This window comes from Simochromis diagramma, unplaced genomic scaffold (assembly GCF_900408965.1).
Source record: "Simochromis diagramma unplaced genomic scaffold, fSimDia1.1 OVJJ01000150.1, whole genome shotgun sequence".
NCBI lineage: Eukaryota > Metazoa > Chordata > Actinopteri > Cichliformes > Cichlidae > Simochromis > Simochromis diagramma.
The window spans coordinates 113,395-140,765 of record NW_024387083.1 but is presented as its reverse complement, the minus strand read 5'-3'; the positions used below and the strand labels follow the sequence as shown (position 1 = coordinate 140,765).

At 41.0% G+C, this 27,371-nt stretch overlaps 2 protein-coding genes across 3 annotated transcripts; both read right to left on the bottom strand.

The window, feature by feature from the left end:
- Positions 1-497: 497 nt before the first annotated feature.
- Positions 498-14,988, bottom strand: LOC120742561 (transmembrane protein 184B-like). 2 transcript variants are annotated; one of them, XM_040045947.1, is made up of 10 exons: positions 14,502-14,988; positions 11,960-12,193; positions 8,076-8,241; positions 5,196-5,286; positions 4,918-4,993; positions 4,604-4,695; positions 4,320-4,489; positions 3,331-3,525; positions 2,984-3,010; positions 498-2,468 (listed from the first exon to the last, which is right to left on the bottom strand). In XM_040045947.1, the coding sequence occupies exons 2-10, from the start codon at positions 12,191-12,193 to the stop codon at positions 2,239-2,241; spliced, it is 1,281 nt and encodes a 426-aa protein (XP_039901881.1). In that variant the 5' UTR covers positions 14,502-14,988; the 3' UTR covers positions 498-2,238. The 2 variants fall into 2 exon arrangements, with proteins under 2 accessions (XP_039901881.1, XP_039901883.1); XM_040045949.1 differs by lacking the exon at positions 2,984-3,010.
- Positions 14,989-16,225: 1,237 nt separating this feature from the next.
- On the bottom strand, positions 16,226-26,299 carry LOC120742562 (casein kinase I). Its single transcript, XM_040045950.1, has 11 exons — positions 26,078-26,299; positions 23,487-23,577; positions 23,101-23,211; positions 22,750-22,898; positions 21,743-21,971; positions 19,342-19,512; positions 19,014-19,162; positions 18,706-18,901; positions 18,441-18,580; positions 17,482-17,549; positions 16,226-17,343 (listed from the first exon to the last, which is right to left on the bottom strand). The coding sequence occupies exons 2-10, from the start codon at positions 23,560-23,562 to the stop codon at positions 17,517-17,519; spliced, it is 1,254 nt and encodes a 417-aa protein (XP_039901884.1). The 5' UTR covers positions 23,563-23,577; positions 26,078-26,299; the 3' UTR covers positions 16,226-17,343; positions 17,482-17,516.
- Between the last annotated feature and the right edge of the window lie 1,072 nt (positions 26,300-27,371).

The window sequence follows — 27,371 nt, the reverse complement described above, 5'->3', positions numbered from 1 at the left end:
AACATTACTTGAACGATAGTCTTTCTGTCAATGGTGTTTGCAGGGGTTCTAATATTCTGCTAATGACAATGATGGAGTCTACAAGCCTGCAAAAACTGCCAGAAATGTCTTTTTATTTTACTATTCATCTTTTATTTCTTTTTGAAACATCAACAGAAATCGATATAGCATCAAAACATGTAATATTACCAATATACAAACAAAAAAAATATCATACAACAAAAAATTAAAAATAAAACAGGAGTATATATGAAATGAAACCATTAAAACACAAATATATTCAAACAGAGCACTATACCAAGCAATGGCGTCCCAGTCGTCGTCATAAAGGTTTTGCAGCACTAAGTTTGACTTTATTTACAGCGTTCCTTCCATTTGGATATAGTATTTTCTGGATTAAAATACAATAAGCTTTGCAAAACTATGATCTGACAGTGTTTTGAAGAAAATGCTCAAGTATGAAACGCTCAGAACAAACACACTCGACCTTGATTCTAACTGAAGCAATGCAGGTTTAGTAGAAAGATACACAAGTGATGCGGTCACTGGGGCAGGAGGCGGCTGGATGGGATGTGGGTCACAGATGGAATCCAAACACTTTCACCCACCTTCTATTGACCGAATATGATTTTGTCATTAGGACAAACTGAAAACGCACACATCACTTTGGCTGGTTTGACTCCTTTTCTCACAAAAGGTTGGGCTGTGATGTACTATGTGTCGACCCGCAGTCACTAACTCCAGTCTGTTAAATCAATATACACTCAACATAAACAGAATCTCAGCTTTTATACAGCTGTGCTCTGCCATTCAAACATTTAGAACCACAAACCACATGCAAGTTTCATACCAGCCACTGTGTAAACGCATATTAAACATAATTGGATAAAATATGAATGCATAACTTAAACAGTTTCAGCCATCTTTTGGAAAAAGAAACAATTTCTGGCCAGCCCGAAGGAGTTTAGTCACTTTTCATGTCCCTGTAAATGTACTGACCACCAATTTTAAAATGCTCAATATATTCAAGTACAAATGTGATTTCAATCTGATTTAAAGCCTTGTTTTCACCAACATATCTTCGCATTCTCTCTCTGTAGCGGCTAACAACGTGACTTATTTGCCGCTGCTGTCGTAGTGATGCCATTACAAATGACACCAGCAGAGGCAGGGCCGATCTGTGCAGCACGTAATGCCATTAATTATGAGATCACAATCCAGGGCGCATCACAGCTGGGCCGACTACGCAGGAAAGTGCTGCTCCGTCAGTAATCTGTAATCTGTGTGGGCGTTGTCCTTCCGTCAGTCCTCCTGCCTACGCTAAAAATCTCTCCTACAGCTGTTACCGTGCTTCTCCGCAAACAATATAGAGTCTGGCCAACAGCTGGAATGCCATTACATTACATAATGATGACATCCACAGTAAACTCATAAAATTTCTAGGATAACAATAACATACACCTTCAAGCTCAAACAACATTTAGATAAAATATTTATTTATCATTGAAGTCATATATTAAAAATAACCCCTGCAATTCAAAGGTCACTTGAAAAAAAACAACAAACCTAAACTTTAAGACAGTGTCTTGTTATTTGGAGCAAAGGGTGCTATTTGGCAATATATAATTACAAAGAGCGAGAGCGCTAGCAGAGAGGTGAGGAGGAATATTGATATTGATTATGAATCAGTGTAAAGAGTAAAGAATAAAGAGGCCACGTGTCTCAGAAGAAGATGGCACTTATTTTCTCCAGCTCATATCTAACTTTTTTAATGCCATAGTGTCATTAGTGCAGGATTAAGATGGTATAATGCAGGCACGGTTATCTGTACGAATCCATTTTCCACGGGTGAATACAAAAATTGCATTTCTTTCAGCGATGACCTAAAATCACAACTAAAACAACACAAATAATAGCTTGGACAGTTAAAGAATCAACCTCACTCCTCCCTCACTTTATTTGTAACATCTACATTCTTTTCAAGCTCCTCATTTCCGTGCTGTAGCAAACATTTCCTTTTTCCTTAGAAAGAACTCTGCCCTGCCTTGGTTTCAGCAATCTGGCAACCATGTGACATAAATCTGATCTTTCACTGTTATCTAAATGTGAAATAACCAGAACCACAGCCTGAACTTCCATGTTGAGGTCGGGAAAAAAAGATCCGATTCTTCCGTGGCTGCTAAAAACTTGAGAAGGGCTACAGGAGTAAGGGTTAGCCTCTGAGTGTGTGTTTGAGTCTCAGAACTCATCATCAGAGCTGAGTAGAAGGGTCTTTTCATTGTCCCCGCGGGTGCTGATGTTACTGTGGCTGCGGGAGAGCGGTGGCCCTCCACTTCGCTCTAACGTAGACTGCTGGGTGTACTGCTGATAAGCTGGGGAGAAGTTGTGGATGGCGTCCTGGACCATGTCTCCTGGATTCATCGTCTCCTTCAGGCTGCTGGAAATGCTCTTCATTGGGGCACAGCGACCTGGAGGTGTGATGGGAAGGTGGTAAATATTAAAAAGAGACACTGAATGGAAGCAATACATGAGCGAAAAAGGAAAGAAACTAAGTTTCCATCCCAACTGCCAGCTGGATTGTCCAAATAAACCTAAGCATTGTTGCAAAGAATATAAAATATATTAAGATAAATATTATCCCTCCATCTGGCATATTTATTATCAAGGCAAGGGTTTACGACAAGGGTAGGACCACAGACTGAACAAAGTGAGAAGGTGGAATTAGCTGACTGCAAAATAAATGAAAGAACACAAAACAACACAGCGAAATATCCATCATTTCAAAATCTAATGGAAACATAAATATCTGTATTTTCTATACAATGCTGAAAATGAAACACTGAACTGAAACACATAACACAAGCGATGGAAATGCAATATTTTTTTTAAACCACAATCAAGGAGAAAAAAAAGACATCAAATTCCATTTTAACATAAACAACTGAGTCACATACAGACAAAACATAGCTAACATCAGACGTACCGTACTGTCCATAGATAGGAAATGAGCCTTGAGTGCCGCAGAGTGAAGGAGGAGGAAAAGGAGAGAAAGAGATAAGAAACACAAGAAGGTGAAGATGAAAATAAAAGAATAGAAAAGAGGGCAGATGAAAAGAGAACAACTCAAAAATAAACAGATTGTTGAAGATAGGAATCAAAGTAAAGAGGAAGGGACACAAAGAGTGAGGTCAGATTAGCTTTGAAAGACTTCATCAAGAACCCTCTGTTAATCACATAATTACAATACTATAATACTGTTAGTTGCTCTTTGAACATTTCACTCTCTACTACAACCAGACATCAACGCACACACATAAACATGCCGCTTACCATATGAATCCAGCCTTTTGTCCATGTAGACCTTGTAAGTAAAAGCATGGCGCAAAGCAATAGCAGCAAAGAACATCTCAATGCAGATGATGAAGTTTTGGTAGCCAGCAGCAACTGTTCCTTCCCCCACAGAGAAATCAGCAGAGTTGATCTGGGGGATAGCGCCACACTTCTCCAGGATGGCCAGCAACATCCCTGAAATATACAAAGATAAGATATGAAAACATAAATCAAAATACTGATGTATTACTCCATGAGAGTTCAGCAACATTTGAATCTGTGCATGGAAATGCCCAAAACTGGCACTAAAATAAACATATTTGGACCTGGCACAAAAAACCTTTTTGGTCTGTAAAGCTAACAGACAGGTTGCTTTAAACAGTAAAAACTCTTTCAATGTTAGGGCCAGAGCCACACCGATTAGTGAATACTGAGACACAAAATGAGCAGCTGTCTACTGGGGTTCTTTTCCATTAATTAAAGTCACTATGTTTGAGGTTGCAGTTCCTTATATGACATATATTGTAGTTTCCTCTGTGATTAATTCTTCAAACAACCCATCAAAGAATTCTGTGCTCCAGTTTTGGTGGGTTGTTTTTAGCACAAAATAGCAGGTATCTATGTTGGTATGAACCCTTCATGGAGTCTAACCAAGCTTGGTAGGGTTAGATGAAAAATTTGCACTCCACCACATCATCCAAAATTGTCCATTCTGGCAAAAGCACAGCGGCAACAGCAATGATGCAAGAATCTGTTATATACAGCCTAGGCTAGGGAGCCAGGGACTGAAGAGATCACCTCTCACTGGGACTGTTTCTACAGTATCTACAGTATAGTGACTAGAATGAGCAGTCTTCCTTGTTCCAACTCGCAACTCTTCAACTCTGAGTTTACATTGGTCACCTTTGCTAGGTTTCCAGTTGTGTATAACAAGCTACTTCCAAGGTGAATTAAGAGAGGATGTATAAAGTTAATACACACACACTTACCCTGCCAGAAGGAGAGAAAGATGACTGACTTGACCATGAAGAACTTGAGCACTGGGTTATACGGGACGAGCAGCTCACGTGTGGCAAAGTAGAAGAGGAAGAGAGCGTAGAGGGACAGACTCACAGAGATGTTGTAGATAATTGTGATATACAAGTAGCCACTAGCCACACTGGAGGAGACAGAAAAAAAAAAGATTATATAAATGCAAAATCAAACAGTCATTTCAACTAAAGCTAAACAGTAAGATGCTGATGCTCTGGTTGACAGTGCTGTGGAAACATACTTGAAGTCTCCATCTCTGTATTTCCCAAAGGCCTGAAGGATGACAGTGATCACTGCCATCAGTGGTTTTACCACGCAGAACTGGAGAGTTGCCTGCACAGAAGTGAAAGACATAACAGTTGGTGATGTGTGATACCTACAGTCATTCAAGCTTAAAATATTTGCAAGTAATTATTTTGGGTATGCTTACGAACACGTTACATTTTTAGTAAATGGAGAAAACATGTATTAAAACTTGTCTGTCACAGTGGACACCACAACACTCAAACAGAGTCAGTACAACCTAAACCTCCACCCAAACTAAAACACTCATACCTGTTTGCAAAACCTGAGGAAGCCAATGGAGTAGGTCCTGCCCCACAGACAGCATGTCCCATACATACAGCTTGACCTAAAGTGATATACAAGTTAAAAAATACACACACACACACACACACACACACACACACACACACACACACACACACACACACACACACACACACACACACACACACACACACACACACACACACACACACACACACTAACATGAAACAACTGAAGTAACCAATTATATGGGCAATTATACTATGAAAAGGAATCAGACTTACTCGATGGGTTTCCCTCTGATTTCAGCCATTATGGCGCTCTCTCCTCCCAGATACTCGTAACACAAACTCAGGAAGTTGTAGATGACAAAAGCTGGAGAGGATGACACAGAGAAAAGGTTACAGTTTTCCAAAGTGGCTGTCAGCATCTGGAAAACAATTGCCAGATTTTAAAAAAATATTTTTTTTTAACTGGAGTTAAGCTGCATCAGAAAGCACAAATGAGAAACTGCGTCATCAAACTAAGGAACTGCATATCAGTGATATGACAGGAAGAGAAACCGCAACCTTCATAATCTTGCAGGATTTAGAACTCCAAAAACTAAGCAAACAAGCTAAAAAAAATACACTGAAATGACAGATATACAATGTGATCAACACACAGTGGTAGAGCTCAGGCAGTAGAGCAGCTCACCTACTAATCAGAAGGTTGGTGGTTGCTGCTCCAGTCTGCACGGGCAACATACTACTAACCCCAATTTGTTATCCAGCAGAGTATGATTGTGTGTGAATGTTAGGTAGAAAACACTTACACAGGAAAGGCATAGAAAAAAGTACTTGTGTGAATGGGTGAACGAGGCAAGTTGTAAAGCACTCTGAGTGCTCATTTAGTGCGATATAAGAATCAGTCCATCTATCACACTAGTAAAGGAATTACTATGCTTTAATAACTCGGTGCAACTCTAATAGTAACAGTTAGATTTTGCTGACTCTATTTCAGAACTGCTGAGACTGCCACTTCTAGACAGGAAGTGAAACTTATCAGTAGTCTTATGAATGACTAGCGAACACAGAACGAGCCTTTGACTGTGCATCCAGGCACAGTAATTCTTCTATGCAGCAAAAAACACCCTGCGACAGTAAAAGCTTGTGACAGTAAACGCTTACTGAGAGCAGTGTTGGTCCAGTTACTTGAAAAAGTAATCAGTTACTAATTACTGATTACTCCCCCAAATAAGTAATCCCGTTACTTTACTGATTACTTATTTTCAAAAGTAATTAATTACTTAGTTACCTAGTTACTTTTTAAAAACACGATTTACAACCTGAATAGGTGATAAAGCGATAGATCTTTCAGCCCAATTCTACTTTTTCTACATAATCCATCATACAAAATGTAATCAAATGGAAAAGTCCTTTTTTAAAACTTGCAAGTAAAACACAACAGACAATAAATAAAGTCAAAGACTAGCGGTCCTGTTGCTCTATTTTCACCTGTATAGCAGGAGTGGGGTAGGCGGAGGTTTACCCTGGTGCAGGTGAGCCGGAGCGGTCAGTTGAAGAATCCGCGAGTTTCTCTGTGAGTTTCCCATTACGTCGTTGTGCACTCGATGCTTGCTCGGAAGTTTAGGGGGGTTTTTTCGCTGTAAAAAGAAGTTTTCTTCCCACGCAGTGAACAGCGGACGCTAATGTTTTTGTCACTTTTTATGGAATCAAACTCAAAGTAAGGTCATTACTTCCACACTTTAAACTCTGCACGCTCATACTCTCTCCTGCACTCGATATATGATCCATTGTTGATCTGCACACAACTGTTGTCACAAACGTCGCACTTGCTTACGTCACTGTCATGAGACACTCTCGCAAAAAAAAAAAATCACGGTTTTAGTAACGCAGTAACGCAGCGTTCCTACGTGAAAGTAACGATAATCTAATTACCGTTTTTGCAATAGTAATCCCTTACTTTACTCGTTACTTGAAGAAAAGTAATTGGGTTACAGTAACGCGTTACTGCCCATCTGACTGAGAGAGAACATTTTTTTGCCAGAAATTAAAAAAAACAAAAAAACAATTTACAGTTATATATGTAGACCATTGTGTAATTCATCATTATCTGATATCAAAAATGTAAAAACATTCTCCTGGATTTAATATCCATTATTCTTTAAAAATCTAAATATTTTTAGAAAAATCTCAACAAAGCATATAGGGCAGTTGTATCATATTCTGTGCGGTGGTCAGTGGTTTACTTTGTATTTTGCTGAGGAGTAACACGCAATTTATAAAAACTGACTGGGCTGCACAGTGATCGCAGTTTTCCTGCTGGCCCAGGTGTTCGTCGGCTAATCTAAGGGTAATCCACAGACCCAGGCTCCCTGCTGCCTCAGCTTTCTTTACAGTTGAAAGCTGCTGAGCTTAAAAGTAAGCCTGTGATTGCAGCACATGGACGACAATTGGGTCCTGGGTTTTTCAGTACTGCATAATTACAGATACAGTATGTTTTAACTCTGAAACAAGAACATACGAAGAAGCTAATATTCTTTTGAATGGCTTCTCCACGTAAACCTAAGGTTTGAACAGTAGGTGGGTGGGGCTTTTGTGCCTAGATCACAATGTCATCATCATAAAGGGTACAAAAAAAACTGACATGGAGTCCTTAGAGCAGTTTGAAATCTGAGCTTCTGTCTCACTGGGGTTACGTGTACGTACACCGACATCCTAACCTAAAACTCTGTTTATGTTTATTATAAGCATCCACTACTAGTTACCAACAATATACTATAAATGACAGAAAATACCAAAAAGCACAGCGGGCCCACTTTGAATAATGGTGGGATACATCATGATTTATCTGCTTAGAAGTGAGATGCCTTCTCAAGCATTTGCTCTTTTTCCACTCAGTTGCTAGGATACCTGTCCCCCCTCCCTGCAATCCCAACAGGCCATGGAGACATGAGAACAAAGATGGCAACCTTTGTAAATGAACACACTGTAAAGGCCCTCTGTTAGTGGGCACAGCACAATTCTTACACCCTCACACTTACTCTCATTGTTGTGTTAAATGCTGACCATACTGTGATGGCACATGTGGCAGCGTATATTCCTGCGTGCAACATAATAGGCTAGTGTATTTAATTTGACTCTGTTACTTTGTCCACTCACCTTCATAGCAGTCTCGGACTGTGTCGAAGTACACGTAATACTCCTCGTTGGTGAAGAAAAGCAGGCTGAGCCAGGAGTCAAAGGCATAGATGGGAACTATGAAGAGGATCCTAACTATGTGCCGCTGCTCGTTTGGAGAGCTGTAGTAACGTAGGTGCATGTAGATCTGAAAAAGAAAAAGAGGTTAGAGAAACATAAGTTCATCTAAACATATAAAGTCCTTTATTTAGAAATCTAAGATTAAACTGCTCCTATAAAAGACACCATCATCTAACAAGGAGCTCCATATGCTGGAAAAAGCCTCCATAACTTAAAGACAAAATTAAACGAGCAAGTAAATATTGTGCAGCACTGGCAAAGGTGTATCTACACTCACCACCCATTTGATTAGTTACTGAAGTTAGTTAGTTGCTGAAGTTCGAATTGAGCACGAGAACGAAGAAGAAATGTAAATTATGTGACTTTAAACTTAGCATGGTTGTTAAAGCCAGATGGGCTGAGTATTTCACAAAGTGCTGATCTATTGGGATTTTCCCACACAACCATCTGTAGGGTTTACAGAGAATGGTCTGAAAAAGAGAAAACATCCTGTGAAAATGCCCTGTTAATGTCAGAGAAGACCGAGAAGAATGATCAGGTTACTTTCAGCTGATTGGAACACAACAGTAACTCAAATAACTACTTGTTACAGCCAAGGCACAATACGGTCGACCTTGATGAGCTAGAGCAAATTGGAAAAACAATGCTTGATCTGATGCAACATTCAGATAGTAGGTCCACACAACATGGATGGACCTATCCTGCCTTGTATCAAAGTTTAAGGCTGGTGGTGGTGGTGGTGGTGGTGTAAAGGTATTCAGGGTTATTTTCTTGACATACTTTGGACCACCAACTGCGCATCATTTAAAGGTGAAAGCCAACAGTATATCAATCTTTTAATGACTGCTTCCAGCAGGATAACGCACCACGTTGCAAAGCTCAAATCATCTCAAAATGGTTTCGTGAACATGATAAGATCACCGTACTGAAATGGTCTCCACAGTCACCAGATTTCAAACAAATAGAGCTCCTTTGGGATGTGGTGAAATGTAAAATTCACATCATGGATGTGGAGCTGACAAATCTGCACCAATTGTGTGATGTCATGTCAATGTTGACCAAAATCTCTGCTAAAAATCAATGCCATGAAGAATTCAGGCAATTCTGACGGCAAAAGCAGGTCCAACCAGGTATTAGCAACGTGTACCGAACAAAATGGTCAGTAAATTTAAACCTGCTCATGAGAGCATCTACACCTATAAAAACAGAGATAATGAAAAACCCTGTTGACATGCTATGTATGGGCTGCATAAACAAAGAAGGAAAATGGTATCAGGTTTCCACCAACAACCTAATGTACCACGTAATATTTCTAATTTTTAAAATGCAAACATACTGTATTTAAACTTGCCTATATAATGATTAAATTTCCTAAACTTTATTTAAAGTTTAGTTTAAAAAAAAAATAGGACCTAAACTAAAACATGGTGAAGTCTGGCAGGGAGTGTGTTTGGGGCCTGCACATAGAGTGAGACAAAAGCTATCAGTGTCATGGAAAAGGGCGTGCTGGTACTGACCAAATAAAAGCGTCAATGCAAAAATGAAATGTGACCCAATAATTGTTTTATCTTGATTTTCTTGTTTTTATAATAATTGAAGCCAAAAATTGTAACTGAAAAAAAAATGGGTTAGTAGTTGTCACATTAAAAAACAACAACAAAGAAACAAAAAACAACTAAAAACACAACATGAGATCAACATGGACCAGTTTTCTCACTGCAAAACCACAGTTCAAAATGTGCTAGGTAATCAGGGTGGCCCAAAGTAATGGCTACCTCATGAAACCTGCATGTGTGCAGTCAGTATACACTTGCCAGAGTCTGATACTGGAACAGAGTGAGTTTGCAGGGTGTGTGTTGTGAGTGTGTGCTTGATGGGGGTAACTGATACTGAGCTTTTATCACTCCTTTTCAGAGAAGCAGATGGCAGGAAGGACAGGGTGGGCTGCTGTCACCAGCACCTCTGTCTGCGCCCTGTGGCTCTTTTCCACTTACACAATGTCCACACCTATCACCTTTCCTGGCCTGTAAACAGACACACCTCTGGTAAAATAACAAACATTGAAAGGGGGGGGGGGGACAACACACCAGGCCAGACAGTGCACTCACAGGCAATCGTTGCTAGGTGACCCTACTTTCAGCACACACATCTCCTGCTCCTGTACGGCGTTATACTCAAGCCAGGAGCACCTGTTGCCAGAGCGACACAAGGCTATTCTTTAACCGAGTGTGTGAAGAGCATCGGCAAACAATGGAAGACAAATCATTCAACTATGCCTCGAGGTACAATAGATCCCCCTTACATAAAAGGGATGTTACCTGAATGCTTCAGTGTAACATGAGGGCTGACAAACAAAGAAACCCGACAAGGTAAACTGCTCTTATTCCATGAATTGCAGTTCTCTGCAGTGCTCGCACACAGCACTCCACAGGCTTTTAGTACTGCTGAGGTCTTGCCATACAGCCATCGTAAATTGTCCCAAGCTGGATAAATTTAAGAGGGCCGAATTAAATTCAGTCAATCAAACTTGGCACTCTCATGTGTTCGCGCTCAAGGTTGCCACAAACTAGAATATTCCAAGTTTTTACAGCCTGCAAGGAAAATTTATAGCATGTTGTTTTGCCCATCTCTGTTTCACTGCACTTATGTAATCGTACTACTGCCAGCCCCAAAGAAAACACAAAGACATGTATTCGTATTACTTGTTTCTAATGTTTAATGCTTGCAGCCATCTTAAACCTGGCTCCTAAAGGCTGCTTTAAAGATTTAAATGTGGCTCGGTGACTAAAGACACTAGACTAAGACAAAACTCAGTGTCAGCAATTTAGGATGACTGTCTCCCTGCTCCCCGCAAGTCAGTGGAATTAAAGCCATAAAGAAGTAAATATTTCTGAGCTGTGGCAATGGGAGCTTTTTTCGTATGATGTCTCCTGCAGCTAACACAACTGGGCATGGTAACAAACAGCAGAGTAGGTTTAGCTGTCTGTGTCAGTCCACATTTCAGCAGGAATTGTCAGTATACAGCCTAGATGCATCAAACTTGTTTTCCAAACAACAACAAATTAGATCCACGTGGCACAATTTGGCTTGCAATGAACCTGTAAGGTTGCTGAAATCTCACCATGTGTAGGAGCCTTTGGAAAGCAGATTGTAGATGAGAATAAGTACTTATTTATTTAACTTCTTCACAAACACAGTGTAGCCAATTCATGGGAATGGGATGTTATTTATCACCTTCACATCAAAAACAAAACAAATTTGCAGACAGAAAATTCCATAATATTTAGAAGAAGAATATTTCCTCATATGAAGCACATAACACTACATGTGCTTGGTGTGTGAACATCCAGATAAAGAGTCAACCAACCTTTAATTAAGTCTAAATAAAATCAAACAATCATGATCATGATTCAAATTTGGGTTTTGAGTCACTTACCCAAAACACTGACATTGAGATCAATGTTTTGGGTAAGTGCTATGGGCAAAGACGGGAAAACAGATGTAACCACATTGAATGAAACCAATAACAACATGTTAGCAAAGAGTGCATTTGAGTTTTGCCTAGTGACATATTTTGACCAAATAAAAAGCATAACCTGGTTATTCCTTTAGTGAAACCACCACATAGTCAACAGGTTCCCAAATACCCTTGGACTGCAGAAAGAACTCTCAAAACCCTGTAATTATTATTATTTAACCTCTTAGATCACAGTTTACCCTCTCACAGGTAGCTGTTAGTGGAACATTTCATTTAAACCCGCTGACCATTTAAACACTCTGCTTACCTGGTGGCATGTGATCAGAAGAGCTGTCCAAACAAAAAACCCTGATATAGTTTGGGCAGTGGAGGTCATGAGGAAAATTGGCTCATCTGGTGTTACCACTGGGGTTTTAGGCACCCATGATGTGTTGGATCCTTGTGGGGCTGTAGTGGCTGGGGACCCCAGGGTGAGGCCGCTAGGAGAGTCATTCTCCAACCTCTCTGACAGCCGCTTGACTCGCCACCAAAGCTGACTCATCTGAATGAAGAAAGGACACTTCATCAACAAATATGCTTCTTGTATCACACTTAATTTACCCTCGACATTTTTAATAGCATGCATCAATCAACAGAACACGTTCCAGTTTGTAAAGCCTGAATAAAACACTCTTGATGTGTAAATGCATCTCAGTGGGCTCGTGCGGCCAACGACCTAAATCTCATGCCAATATCTGCCGAAGCTGGAACGAGAAAACAGCAAAAGATAAAGAGCAGAGCAAAGTAGGACAGTGCACAAAAAAGTGCAAATGACACTGCACGGCTGGCAGACGGATGAAGCCAGATCAAATGGAAGGAGTGAAAAGAGGAAGCACAAGGTAGGCGGGTGAGGAGGCACTGGTGAAAACGGGCAAAAAACACACACATCAAGACATGGAGCAGAGGGCTGAAAAATCCTTAAATCACACAGTGACAGATCCGTAAGATCTGGTGACCCAGTTTCTCCTCTTCTTGTTCCCGGTGCTCTGCTCTGGGCAGAATGAAGTGGAGTGCAGCTAGAAATAGCACTATGCACAAACATATCTCATGAGAGTAGCGAAACACCTTTGCACAAATTAGTCAAAAAATGCAGAACTAACACGATCATGCCTGTGGCTGCATGTGGTTGGTGAAAGCTGAAAGCAGTAGAAATTAAAGGAAACAACTGCACGCAAATGCACATTAGGAAAATGGATAAAGGTGTTCTGAAGTTTCTATTCCACAAAGCTAATGGAACAGCCTCAGAATCTTGGGGGCTGGAGGGTATCCGGGCTGTGCATCCTGAACAGGCCCATCACATGGCCAGACACATCCATGCTCTCATTCACACCTATAACCAATTTAGGCACAGGGGGAGCACACAAACTCCACACAGCTGCCTGAGTACACCACTTCTGCAGCACATAATGACATAATTATGAGCTGCAGAAGTGGCATTCATCTCATAATTACACAGGACTGATGAGGACAACTGAAAACTAGACAGGCGACCGGCCAAACCGGCACTCACAACATCACACACATCGAGACAGATGCTCTGCTACACTCCCCGCCCCCAATCATCAAATTACATCTCCCTGCAACCGTCATCTCTCCACCTACGTCAATGTCTTGGCACAGATTTTCAGGAAGGCAATAATCTAATAGTTTGCAGTGAAAACTAATTTCACAATGACTTTCAAAGCCTCCTGAAACACCAGCTAAATATAGGGTGATTGCACAGTGTTGTCATGGATGACTCATGCCACTTTGCCAAAGCCTAAATCAGCTTGTGACAATGCAGCAACTGGGAATGAGCCAGTGTGTCTCTTTCACTCTCTCGCTTTCTCTCTCTCTCTCTCGCTCTCTCTCTCTCACACACACACACACACACACACACACTCCAGAATATGTTTTAGTTGAAAACAAAACAAACAAACAAAAAACCCCAGAAATAAATTTAGAACCCTACAGACAATTCAGTCTAAATGCTTTGCCTGTTTTTAATACCACCACAAAGACACAAGTAGAATATTGTTATTAGTATTATTATTATTGATTTTAGTTGTACTAGTAAATATTATTGTTTGAGTAATTAAAGAAGCTGACAGGTCCATATTTCAGTGTGATCAGGATCACGTTGATTTAACAGCAGAAAATGAGTTTATTTATAGTATGTAAATCAGTTAAAACATGCCATTTTAAAATAAACATACAAATGATCTGCATATCATCCATATTAAAGTCTGTGCTCACTGCTGTGCATACGCAATGGAGATGATCAGCACCTTGCACTTACAATAACACCTCGCTGGTTCCCAGTGGGCCACAGACAAGACAGAAAGGCAGATCATCAGTCCTGCTGACTGCACCCGGGGAAAGATTTCAAAACATGCATTGTACTTCGACATCAATCGAATTGGCAGTCTTTGTGACAAGAATTAAGACTTCAGGCCAGGAAAGCTGTCTGAAACATACTGTAACACACCAGGGCACCGAGGCTGTGTTCAGCCAGATGAAGTGAACACAACAGGACTCAGCAATAGTTACAAGTCATTTTTATACTGTTAAGAGCAAATTAAAGAAAATACACCAAGGACGAGAAGTCAAGCTTCCCAGCTTTCAACCTTCGTATTAGTGCACACAGCCGTGCTATACATGCAATATCAGACAGGTGGAAAATTCAGGCGGGATAACAGTTAGCACACAAATGCTGATTTATGACAAGGTGTTTGAGCCATTCCGTTATGAGTGTTAGGAAAGACACAATAAAAGCGGAAAATTACAGCCGCTGATCGGCGCTCCTGACTCCGTGCTGCCGCTTTGCTTACCTCCTCTGCAGTTGTTTGATGTGCGCCGATTTGAATCCAGGCATCAACTTAGCTCATCGTCTCGAATCCAATCTCGAGCCTTTCGGGAGTATAAAAAGTTACCGAGCCAAGCTATTACATTCAAACGAGGGAAAGCCACGTATGTAATCACTGCATCTTTCTTTCAATTCCGGAAACTGGCTTCTTCTGCGGGAAGAGTCGACAGCTGAGCTTTAATGACGCCGACCTCAGCTGCTAACCAGCGTTAGCAAGCCCTTTCTAGCCTAACACAAACTTAGCAGTTACTTCTTCCAGTAGAGACAAACCAAAGACGTATAACACGGTTTTAGAAAGCTTTAAATAAAACACGACGCTGAGGTGTAAACTGAGAAAATAACTGGTATTAGCTTGCCATTTCCAATCCAATGCTAATGGGCTACTAACACCGTTATTTCACCCACATCAGCAGCAGCAGTTCTCTGTATCAACAGCAGCGACTCCGCTCAGCGCATGCGCAGTCACGCCTTTGTCGTTCTCCGTGCTTGGCCATTGAACAGAACGCAACTTTCTATCCACACCCAGCACCCGCTAACAAAAATGATGAAAAGTCAGAAATTGTGAGCAATGTTATTAATTTTTATTACTTCATAAAATATACACAAATACTGTAAATAAAGAGTGTTTAAGAACTGTACATGATATCAGTACACAATACATAAAGTGAAATCCCCCCCAAATAGGCTCATTCTCCATACCATCCCCAACCCAACAGTTACAATGCCACTGGGTCATGGTGGCCTGTACAAAGGTAATTACACACAGTACATTGCTATTTACAAATCCCTGCAAATTGCATCAGTTAAGCTTTCTTCTTAATGACATCGTCAAGGTTTCTGGAGGTTTAAAAAAAAAAAAAAAAAAAAAAAATCCAAAAGGTGACATCACACTATTGGCATTTTATTTTTGCAGGATACTGAAAGCCCTAAGTATTGAATAACGATGAAGGTGGACAGGCTTTGAACAACTGAGAAACAAAGGCATTCAAAAAACATAGAAGGTACGTCCAATAAATTACAGGATGATGAGTGACAGTTTAACATAAATACAGTTATTTTAAAAAAAACTGCATACAAACTAAGACAAAGGGAATTTATTATTCTTTGCAGGGATTCACTGTATCACGCTTCCTTTCACACATACACAAAATGTTGGATGACCCAGCTGGCACAGCAACAGTAATCCATCCCACAATTTAGCATTTTAAATACCCAAACTCCAAATGCCTATTTCTGTTGTTAGTTTCCATTTTTCTACTTTACACTTTAAAACAAAAATTACCACATTTGGCTTTACATTGAAATAAAAAAATATTTACAGTGGAGTAAACAAACTTGGGTGTGGGGGAAAAAAAAAAAAAGAAAAAAAAAAAAAGTATAGTTATAGTATATTACTGGATGCCCCCCCTCCCAGACCGCACCCTGAAATGTGATCCCAAATGTTGAAAGAGCCTGCCCAGTACCCCCTATTACCTTCAATAATAAAAGAATAAAAAAAGGTAATGTTAAGAACTATCATAAAAATTGCAGCCACTTTTTGTTAGCCAAAGTGGGCAGCTGTGGTCTCTGGTCGAATATAATCAGTTTGCTGAAAATTTCCTGAGGAGCTTCCCTCAAGACTTCAGAGTTCTGTCTTTGCGTCATCTACCGTCATTCTTTACCATTTCCACTAACATTTTTAAAAGAAAAAAAAAAAAAAAAAGATTCAAAACAGGCAAGTAAGGGGTGGCGAAGACTTCCATGGCTACGTTTTGAGGGGCAGCAAGTAATCACAAAAGGGATGAAGGACAAGCAATCACCAAATGCTACTTCACCAGAAACATTACAGCAGCTAAAAACATCACTTACTATTCCTTTTTCAAAGTTACTCTTCATTTTGCCTTCTATCACCTGACCTACATGTCTCCATTTATTTATATTTAAGAGGTTATTAAAAACAAACAGTAAAGGGGACCTATTATGCTTCATTTTCTTCCATAGTCTGTATGTAGTTTCCCTGTATAAGTAATCCATGAGCTAAATGTTTTGGCTTCAGACTGCTCTGAATGCCCAATTTCAGACAGTTTCTCTCTAGTCTTGGCTCTTTGTGATGTCATAGAGAGGGGATATCCTAATAAAGTTGTTATGTTTGGGAGAAACAGAAAAGTTGACTTAGAGGGGGAAGCCGTTCCAGGAAGAGATGAACAAAGAGGCTGCAAGACCCAGTGTAAGACAAACATGGATTATTATAAACTGTGAATCATGCAAAGCTACTTCTATTAGTAGGCTCAAAGAATTCAAATATGGAGCAGGAAACGAGCATAAGAGGCCCCCTTTAAGAACAGGAAAGTACTCCAATGTCATTATGAAAATCAAAAGATGTTTTTGCTGTGTCTAAATTGAAAAATACATTTTTTGGGGGGAAAATAATGTCAGCTTATAATCAACCTTTAATTAAACACATGCATGTCCCGGATACCCTTCTGCTCCTTTGATGCCAACAGTTCTTCACATTTTTCAGAATGCTGAGGGAATGTTTTGAGGAAGAGGAGGGCAGGTATGAGCAACTGTCAAGGTGCAGCTTTGTCATTTGTATTGTGGTAGTGATAATCCAGGGTTCAGTAAAGAGAGTTCATGGAGAAGGAAGGAAGAAGCAGAAAAAAAAAAAAAAAAAAAAAAAATGCTGGATACCTTCGTGTATTTTCCTGGGTCCTGAAAGAGTTACTGTCCTTTTCCAAAGACCCATGTGTCCATTTGCAATCATCTTTTCTTAGAACAAAGTAAGAATGAAGGAAAATAAACTGTAGCAACAACTATACCTTGAAGCCCTGAAACAAGAGATGTATTGTCATTAAAGAAGAAATTTACAGATAAATAGCAAATATTTAAATTAAACAAGTGATTTAAAAAAAACTAAACTTAAAAAAAAAAAAACAAACAAAAAAAAAAACCACGCTACACCTCACCTGTCAGTTTTACTTGCATGCAGAGCTGGAAAATTCTATTTTCCCATGTGCTCAAATGGCACGCTGACCTGCAGAGGACAGTACAGATTCAAGATAAAGAGTCAGCAATTACATCTCTCTTACACACACACACACACACACACACACACACACACACACACACACACACACACACACACACACTAAAGCAGGACAAAATTATCCCACACCGAATCATGTCCTAACCCCATTAGATACAGTTCAAACAACAACACTGATAACTTTGCAAGCTAATTACAATGTTAATGCTTTCATATTTTTTTAAATCTCGTTCTGTCCTTGCTGTTCTTCTTCGTTAGTATTGAGTGCAGTCTTGGCAGACAGTATAGGCGATACTACACCATAGCGTCCTGTAGTGTATTGCAGTTACAAAAACATATGGGCGAATCGTTGCAGCCCTACATACCATGTATTAATTTATCCTCTCTCAATTACATCAGTCATCTATCTGCCTGTCCTACCCCCAAAGTCTAACCTTCTGTCACCCTTGTATGCCGTTTTTTTCTTCTGTTGTTAAGTAGGAGGGGCTAAAATGTCTCTCTCAATGTCGAAGTTTGGCGACTCCAATTTAGACGAATCAATGCTGTACAAAGTGGCATTATATATATTATTTAAATAATCAGGCCTGAGTCAAAAGCTCAAGCTTCAGACTCCTTTAAACACTCTGCTATCTACTCTTAGAGGTTTATGATGCCAGATCTAAGCCTAAAAGAAGAAATCTTTAACCGAACGGAACTAAAATGGCTAATTACAGACTGTGGATGAACACAGATGTTGCAAAAAGTCCCAGTATAAGAATCAAACAAAGCTACTTTAGCAGGGCTCAAGAATAAAAATGTAGAGGTAAAAAACAAGCAAAACAAATGATTATCATCACCAGCCTTGTGGGTTACCTGATCAACCCCAAGGCCTTTTCTCACCTGTGACGTAGAAATTCTCGATTGGTCGTGGCGGGCTGTGAGGTCAGAGGATGATACGTTGGCAGGAGCACCACGGTGGAGCCGCATGCTCACCTTCCTCTCTCGCTCTGCACGAGAAATTGCACGTGGTGACGTGTTACCTAAAACACAATAAAAACGCCTAGATTAGATAAAAATATTCAAGAAAAAAGAAAAATACTCTGGTGTCCGTCTTATTCTGTTTCCTCTTTTTTTCTTGTAATGCAGCAGTTGGCTGAAAACTCACCAGACTGCTGGACCCGAGAGGCAGGGTTAGAAATGGCTTGCTCAGGGCCGTTCCTGACTCTGTTGGGAGCTCCAGGATTTGGACCTGGAGGGAGGCCTCGCGATGCAGACCCCCTGGGGACTCCTCCGATCCGCTCATCTCTCTCATCCGCAGTCCTCCTCTCCCTATCCCCATCCTCAGCTGTCCGACTGGCACCCTTTTAGATGAGATAAGCCACATTCAAGCCTAACTACTGACAGGTAGCCGTATTATAATGTGGTGAAAATACAAATCAAAGTTCAAGTTAGAAACTGTAGATATAAACTTACAAATTTGAGCATGTTCCAGTCAAAGACATAATCGTAAGAGAAGCCCTGTCGGTGGAACAGATTCCTGAAGAGCTGTCGAAGGTAGGAGTAGTCTGGTTTGTCATCAAAACGGAGTGAGCGGCAAAAGTTCAGGTATGTGGAGAACTCAGCTGTAAGAGGGTAAATAAAAATAATGAGAGTAGAACAGAAAGTTCACTGTAGCGGTAAACTTTGTGTGATTAGATAATTGTTAGCATTCAATTTCATACTGAGAAAATACAATACAACATCTTAAAATAATTTCCGAGGTATGTGTAGTACGCAGAGGCGCCCTGTGAGCCTCACTTACATGGGTATCCTTTGCAAAGAACTTCAATGGGTGTGGACATTTTCTTCTCGCTGATCCGTTCGTATTTCTGTCTCTTTGTGGCAGCCTTGAGGCCCTGCCATGGGAGTGACCCCAGGTTGAAGTACATGAGGACGTAGCCAAGAGACTCCAGGTCATCACGTCTGGACTGCTCTGTAGACAGAACGCATGAGAGAGAGCGAGAAAGATAATTAGTCATCATAAAAATCATAAAAAAAAAAGTGGCCTGTAAATTTGTTTAAAGAGCATCAGAATGAAATTACAAAGCAACGTGAACCCTCCCCCCCCATCCCCACAATCCCAGATAACTCTTCCTTCTTTACAGCATGCATATCTATCTATCTATCTATCTATCTATCTATATATATCAGATACAGTGATGATAAAACGATGCCGCAGTGAAGAGGCACATCCAAAATTAAATGGCTGAATAAGAGGGACTTTTCACTAAACACAAAACAGAGCTAGAGTCAGTAAATTTCTACACAGAAGAAATATTAAGCACAAGGAAGAACTTCAAACACCATAAATTTTTTGGGTGCTTTAACTCAATCATGTTACGATTTGGTGAAAGGGAAAAGATCGTAGTAATTTGTAAGATTCCAAGTATTCCACAAATCCGGGTAAGTGCTAGAGGGTTTAAAAAGAGATGAGTGCCATAGAGTGGCTCTAAAGAATCACATTTAAAGTAATGTTTAGATGAAATCTCTACATCTGCTGTGGAGCTGATGAGATTTCTTTGAGTCACAAGTCTAAGGCTACTGAGATCACATCTTCATTAACACAGTCACACCAGTTCAATGAAATGTAAACCTTATGACAGAGAGAGTGCATTTGCTGTCAGCTCCACTGTGGAGCCTGCCCACCTGCCTGCTGTGAGCTCTGTGGTCAGATGGAGGCAGTGTACACACACGTACACACACGTACACACACGTGTACACACACAAAAACAGTCTGCGGACCACTCTTGCTCATGTTGTTGTTGGTTCGTTAGCCGGCCACGGAGAAGAGCATAGAATGAGCTGAAGTGAAACAGATGAAAAAAATAAAATAAAATAAAAAAAATACAAAAGTGTGGACAGCAGACACTTAAAGATTTTTTACTTTTTTTTTGCGCCATTTCCCCGTTCCTGATCAACTCCACTGTCGCACCCCACTATACTCCTGCCCACTTGTCAACCAATCAACATTCGGTAGTCGCATACATCATCTGCTTTAAGCGGCACGCAGTTAGGATCTTGGAGTGGTGCATGGCCGCACATCTCACATGGGTGAGAACCTCTCTCCCTTCTGTCTGACCAAAAAGTGTACGCAGATGAATATATTTACAAGGATAAACCCGTTTTAAGGTATATCGTCTCCATTGGTCATGATCACGCAGTTATTTCTATTTGCCCTCCATTAGGGTACAGGAAGCTGTTGAACAATAGGTATCGCCACTCAGACGATAGCACCAGATAGCTGGATAGCATAAAAATGGCCTGTATTTATATAGCGCTTTACTAGTCCCCAAGGACCCCAAAGCGCTTTACACATCCAGTCATCCACCCATTCACACACACTGGTGATGGCAAGCTACATTGTAGCCACAGCCACCCTGGGGCGCACTGACAGAGGCGAGGCTGCCGGACACTGGCGCCACCGGGCCCTCTGACCACCACCAGTAGGCAACAGGTGAAGTGTCTTGCCCAAGGACACAACGACTGAGACTGTCCAAGCCGGGGCTCAAACCGGCAACCTTCCGATTACAAGGTGAACTCCCAACTCTTGAGCCACGATCGCCCCGTAGCATAAGGGAGAAGTTGTTAAACTGCAAACAAGGACTTTGTTGAAAACTTTTTACAATGAACACTCTCCAAAGTCTCAAGTTTTCAAACTATTGCACAGCTCCTTCTGTGTATCTATGCATCTCTGAGCTTCTGTACTTTAGTATCATTAAAATAGTAGTGAAAATCAACATGATCATACTACAGCGGCTGCAGTGCAACATGCCAGGTTACAAAACTCGAGAGGTGCACGACCACAAACACTGTGGGGCCACAGCGAGCATAAGAACAACATTACAGAGAGACTGTATCAGTTTAAATCATTTGACTGATTATTTTACAAGGAAAGATCTGGTGCATCAGAAAATCTCTGAACTTGAACTAACATATGGCACCTTAATACAGTTCTTTCTGCTTAAGGGAAGCTCTCTCTACTATATCAGTAAGAAACATTAATCACAATACAGAGCTGTAAGATAAATGCTTCAGATTATGTCTAAATAACTCAATAACAGCAGTACTCTGCAAAATTTAACACCATGGTTTCATATCCAACACACCAAAGCCTTCATTAAAATGCAGGAAAATTAGGCTCACGTGTCTCCTCCAAGTCTTACCGATCCCAAGATGTGTGTTGATGGAGGCGTAGCGCGCTGTGCCCGTCAGGTTCTTGTTCTCCCGGTAAGGAATGTGCTGGTGTGTGCGGGCATCACGGTACTTCTTGGCCAGCCCAAAGTCAATGATGTACACCAAGTTGCCTTTCTTGCCGAGTCCCATCAGGAAGTTGTCAGGCTTTACATCTCGATGGATGAAGTTCTTGGAATGGATGTACTCAATGCGACTTATCTGGAGAGGAAAGGTGAGAGAGTGGTGAAACAATGTTAGCAGCACAAAAAGCCTCTAGGTAAAAACAAAGGTTACAATGGGACATGACAGGTCATCTTATATTTTACATCCCATGAGTTCAGCACTGCCCCTGTGGAGTTTCCCAACTCAGAAAAACAGTTATTGTCACATGACCATTTCTTTTCTGAGTATATACTATCAAAACACTATATAAATATGCAAAAAGAAAAAGTTCTGGAATAGTAAAATTTCACAATTTGTGTATGACTGTTTCTGAATGTGTCATAACAACCAGCGTGAGACTGCATGTCACCTTCCGGCTGTCCTTTACACTTCTTGACTTCCTGCCCAGCATATGCAATTAATATCTATTAACTGAAGCTACTGGTGTAAATGATCTCCACAACAGACTGAGCGTCACCACTTCCCGTGGAGTTTGTTTTTTGTTTTTTTGCTTTTTTAAAATCCCTGCAACCAGCAATGAAAGCTATGTAGACAAAATGTGTTCTCATCCCATCTAAAAAGCCAGCCATACCCTTAGTGCCCTCAATACATCTTGGCTTTCTCATTCCATTGATATGAAAACAAGGCAAAATGTGCCAGAGGATGTATAAAGAGAAGCTTCAGCTGGAACAAAAGGTGAGATCAGTTGTGCTTGAGAGAGAGCCACCAATAAAATCGAACATCTAGGCCAGCACAGTCTACAAAAAGGCCAATATTACAAAACACACAAATCACAAAATTATCCCTGACTTTAACTGAAAGGTTCGTAGCATACCATCTGGTCAGCCAAAAGCAGGACAGTCTTTAGGCTGAATTTGCGGGAGCAAAAATTGAAGAGGTCCTCCAGACTAGGGCCGAGCAGCTCCATCACCATCACGTTGTAGTCTCCCTCTGCGCCACACCACTTTATAGATGGAATGCCCACTAGTGAAGACACACATCAAATCAGAACAAAGCCCCCAAATCGTGGCACACACACTGCTGGTTGGACATTTATCGTCATCTTCACTTTACACATTTAGCAGATTTCATAGGATTTGCATCTCCTATGCAGTCTTGGCCAATAAATTCAAGAAGGAATGTGTTGAAAAATCTTGACAAGCATGTCCAAGCTCTAATTTCTTACCTCCTCCTTGCATCATCTTGTAGAACTTGCTTTCAATGTGCAGCTGTGGGTGTTTGGTCTTCACACATTCCAGCTTGATGGCTACCTCCTCACCAGTGGCGATGTTGGCACCTGAAGAGACACGTGCAGAAATACCCACAGCAGTCAAGACAATTGCACCTTTGCATGTACGAGGACCAAAGACGAATGAGCATAAAGGAAAATTTGAGTTCAGTGCCCGGATAAAGGAGGGAAAAAAAAAGAAAAAAAGGAATGGCACAGTTTGAAAAGAGAGGCTCTCCACACACTAATGTGGAAAGAACCTCACCGGGCAGAAAGCTGGGTAAAGCGTTTAAGAACTGAAGAAAAAGAAAAAAGAAAAAAAGAAAGTGGATGCTTCAACTTACCGAGGTAAATGTCTCCAAAAGAACCACTCCCTATCTTTCGCCCGAGCCGGTACTTGTTCCCAACTCTCAGCTCCATGCTTCCAACTTGTCACTGTCACAGTGGGAAAACACAGATATTAAAATAAAGCAACAAACCTACAAACTGAGCATCATCGCTCCTCTTTCACCACTTCAGCTATAACCATGACCATTTCCTGAACTTTCCACTAAAGGCAGAAAGAGGGAATTTATCCTCAAGGGTCAGTCAACTGCTCACATGATGTGTACCAATCCCTCAGCACTCAAGTGTTCACATGTTTTTGAGACAGAATGTGGCCCAAACAGGGCCACTTGATCAGCAAACAGCTGTCTGATGCCCAGAAATACAAGATCAGATTTGTAGGGCAGCTAGGGGTGAGAGAGAGGCGGCTGCAGTGAGATCAGCAAAAACATGGAAGGGAGGAGAAAGAAAAACAGGAAAAAAAAAAAAAAGAAAAAAAAAAAAAGAGAGAGAGGCCATGCACAAATGCCAGTTTCCACTTGGAAGTGGAGTGAACCAGAATCAACGGACTTGGCACACACTGAGGAAATGAAACAGCTTTTTTTGGGGGGGGGTTTTGTGTGCGTGTGTGTCGAGCTGATTTGCACGTGATGCCGGAGCAGGATCATCACTTATTTAGTGCTCGCTCCACCACGCCACATTGTGCAGCCATTGCAAAAGCAAGACTAAGCTCTCTGCCGTTCTGCGCTGGCACTGCCAAGCGAGTGAAGGCATGAGCAGCCAGGGAGCACTGACTGGCTTTATCTATGTCAAGGCCCTCACACAATTCTGTGTGATGAACTCCACAAAGCGCTGCACAGACTTTATCAGCATGGACATTTCTACTGTTGCCACCCTTTAACACTACTGCAACAAAACATCATATTACACTGACGCTCGTTTATAAAATGCTGTCGCTTTCGAGTTTCAACCCTCAACTTTCCAACCGAACGTTTGCAAAGCACAGAACGCCCTGCATCTTCTTCACCAATCCCTGTGTTGCATCTGCCAACTCAAGAACCTTTATAAAATCCCAACTTTAAATGACTCCACATATTAGTTTTGCTGGAACGCAGACACAAGCTCTAAAAAACACCCAGGAATCACCATCATGGATCAACTGAACCTTGCTTTTCATCAGCAGCAACTGCATCACAAAGGCCGTACATATCCTGATGAACTCTACCTGATGAGGACAGCCTGCTAGGAGATGTGATAGAGGCAGATGGATCTGGGTCATTAAAGAGTGAGAGTTCATGTCTCATGTGCTGCAGCCAGGTCTCCCGATTTAGGGAGGAACACTAACACAAGGTTACACCTAAAGGGTACAACGAAAGTGCCAGTGGTTAATTACTTCATATAGGAACAGTGGCACAAGACGCTAAATATAAGACTCTACCCATATTATTTGAGATATTTTCTCATGAGCTACTAAAAGACTAAGACAGACTTTAGTACAGCAAATGCAGTTATTGCAGTAACGTGAAGAGTCTGTGATTTGAGGTTTCAAAGGTGCCTTGTGTGAAGTGAAGCAAGTGGAATTAGCCTGTCACACTGCACTGGAAAAACACCATGTGCTATTACGGTAGTAATCGTCTACACGAGAGTGGATTGGTTAAGATGGTACAGTACACATCTGCTGGTTGGGGGGAGTCTTAGTGGTGACTGCTGAGACAGGATGTCCTGAGGATGTTGTACACTGTGGTTGAAAAATCACACACACAGACAATATATCACTAAAATGACCTCAATCTGAAGTTAAATTATCGTGCGTTTTCCGTACATGTAATCGTTTAGATGGATGTTTTAAAAAGTGCTATACTTGGAAATGATTATCGCTCTTTTAAAACAAACAAAACAAGTACTGTAACAGAGAGCCAAAAGATTTCACAATCGCACGAAGAAAAGAACAGAGCTAACGTTATGCCTCTCGCACACGGACAGCTGTCACTACTACACAAACAACTCGCGTGTTACAGACTCCACGCTGAATGCGTGTGTTAATATCGCCTAAAGTTGCAACACAAATGTATGTTGTTGTTGTTGTTTTTTTATAACGGCAACGCTACATTTCTCTTTCCTGTTTGCAATTTGACAAGTAGCAAGCCAGTGGCGAATAGGCAAGAGCAACAAATCTGCCGTAGTTTCAGTTACGTTTTTTTTAAATTGCTAAGATTTACTGAGTATTTACTGAGTGTTTATTGAGTGTTTCTGTATAATTTGAGGACGTTTCGAGTAACGTTAGTGAAAAACATCAGCGCTAGGCTGCTACGTTAGTTAAGAGTTAGCTGCTAAGAGTAAGCTAGGATAAATACGTTAACGGAACCGTGATACGCGTAGCCCCGTTAATACTGTAAAAAATAAAATAAAGAAAGCTAATAATATTTAATATTATACTTCGTCACATTTTATATTATAACCGCACCCATGTATGTCACTGGACAAGCCTGTGCAGATCCCTACTACGCGCCCCCTCCCCCTCTCTTGGAAGCCGTGAATAGGAGCGTCTGATTCGGCCGAATCTGGCCCCTTTTCCCCCTTGGTTTCTCCGGTTCCCTGACCCAGCACTCACCCGATATTAGGTTCGTCCGAGAGCTGGGTTGGTGGAGGTTCTGATCCGATGGTTGTCAGTCGGACAAGAGCCCGGGTAGTGGAGGATGGAAGCGGATTCTGGTGGCTCTCATACCCCCAGCTCTTAGCTCAGTCGTCGACTGCACTCCCTGTTAATAGTCCCTGAGATGCTCCGGCAGTACGACGGCCGTTCTCCGCTCGAGTCTGTCTCCCCCTCTCGTTACTTAACGACGTGCGTGTTCACAGCGCAATGATGTCATTCCCTGAATGTCAGTGCACTGCCATTAAAGGAAAACGCCACATATAACGACTCCTATATCTGCAAATTTACCATTCACGAATAACTATCCAATACCATTATTACTGTCATTCGTTTTTAGTGTAAATAGTCAAGTGTGTGCATACTCCTGCATTAATAATGAGATAATTATGTAGTACTACTACTAAGTATGCAAGAGTTTTTTTTTTTTTTTTTAAATTCCTGGATAAACTATGTCCCTGCACAGTTTTTCACTTTGCCATTATTCTTGTTCCTACCTTCCATGTGTTAAAATCTGATGCCAAAGGGCGTTTCTTGAATCCAATCATTTTCAATTCAGTTTTATTTATATAGCACCAAATCACCAGTTGCCGCAAGGAACCTTGTATTGTAAGGTAAAGAACCTAAAATAATACAGAGATAACTCAACAGTCAGACTTTAGCACAAGTGCTTGGTGACAATTTTAACAGGAAGAAACCTCCAGGCTCCAGCAGAACCAGGCTCAGGGAGGGGTCAGCTAGGACCAGTTGGGAAAGAGAGAGAGAGTGAGCTCATCCTACATACAGTCCTAATCAAAAGTTTAAGACCACTTGAAAAATGGCAAAAAAAATCCTATTTTTCCATGGTGGGATCTTAACAAGGTTCCAAGTAGAGCTTCAACATGCAACAAGAAGAATTGGAGATGAGACAAAAAAAAATTTTGAGCATGCAATTTATTGAAAACAACCCTTAAATGGAAACAGGCTGCTTTACAGCTGATCTTTACGACCACACCACCAAAAAAAAACCTGTAAACCCTCCCAAAACAGAAATCAAGTTCCCTACATGAACTCAGTAATGAGTAGCTCCACTGTTATTGTTGATCACTTCAAAAATTTGTTGCAGCATGCTTGATGCAAGCATTTCCATGAAGCGAGTGGGAACATTTCTGCAAGTGGTGAAGATGGTCACAGGAAGATGGTCTGGAACTGTTGTACACTTTTGTAAACTTCCCTTGCCATTGATCTGAAAAGGTTCTCAATTGGATTTAGATCA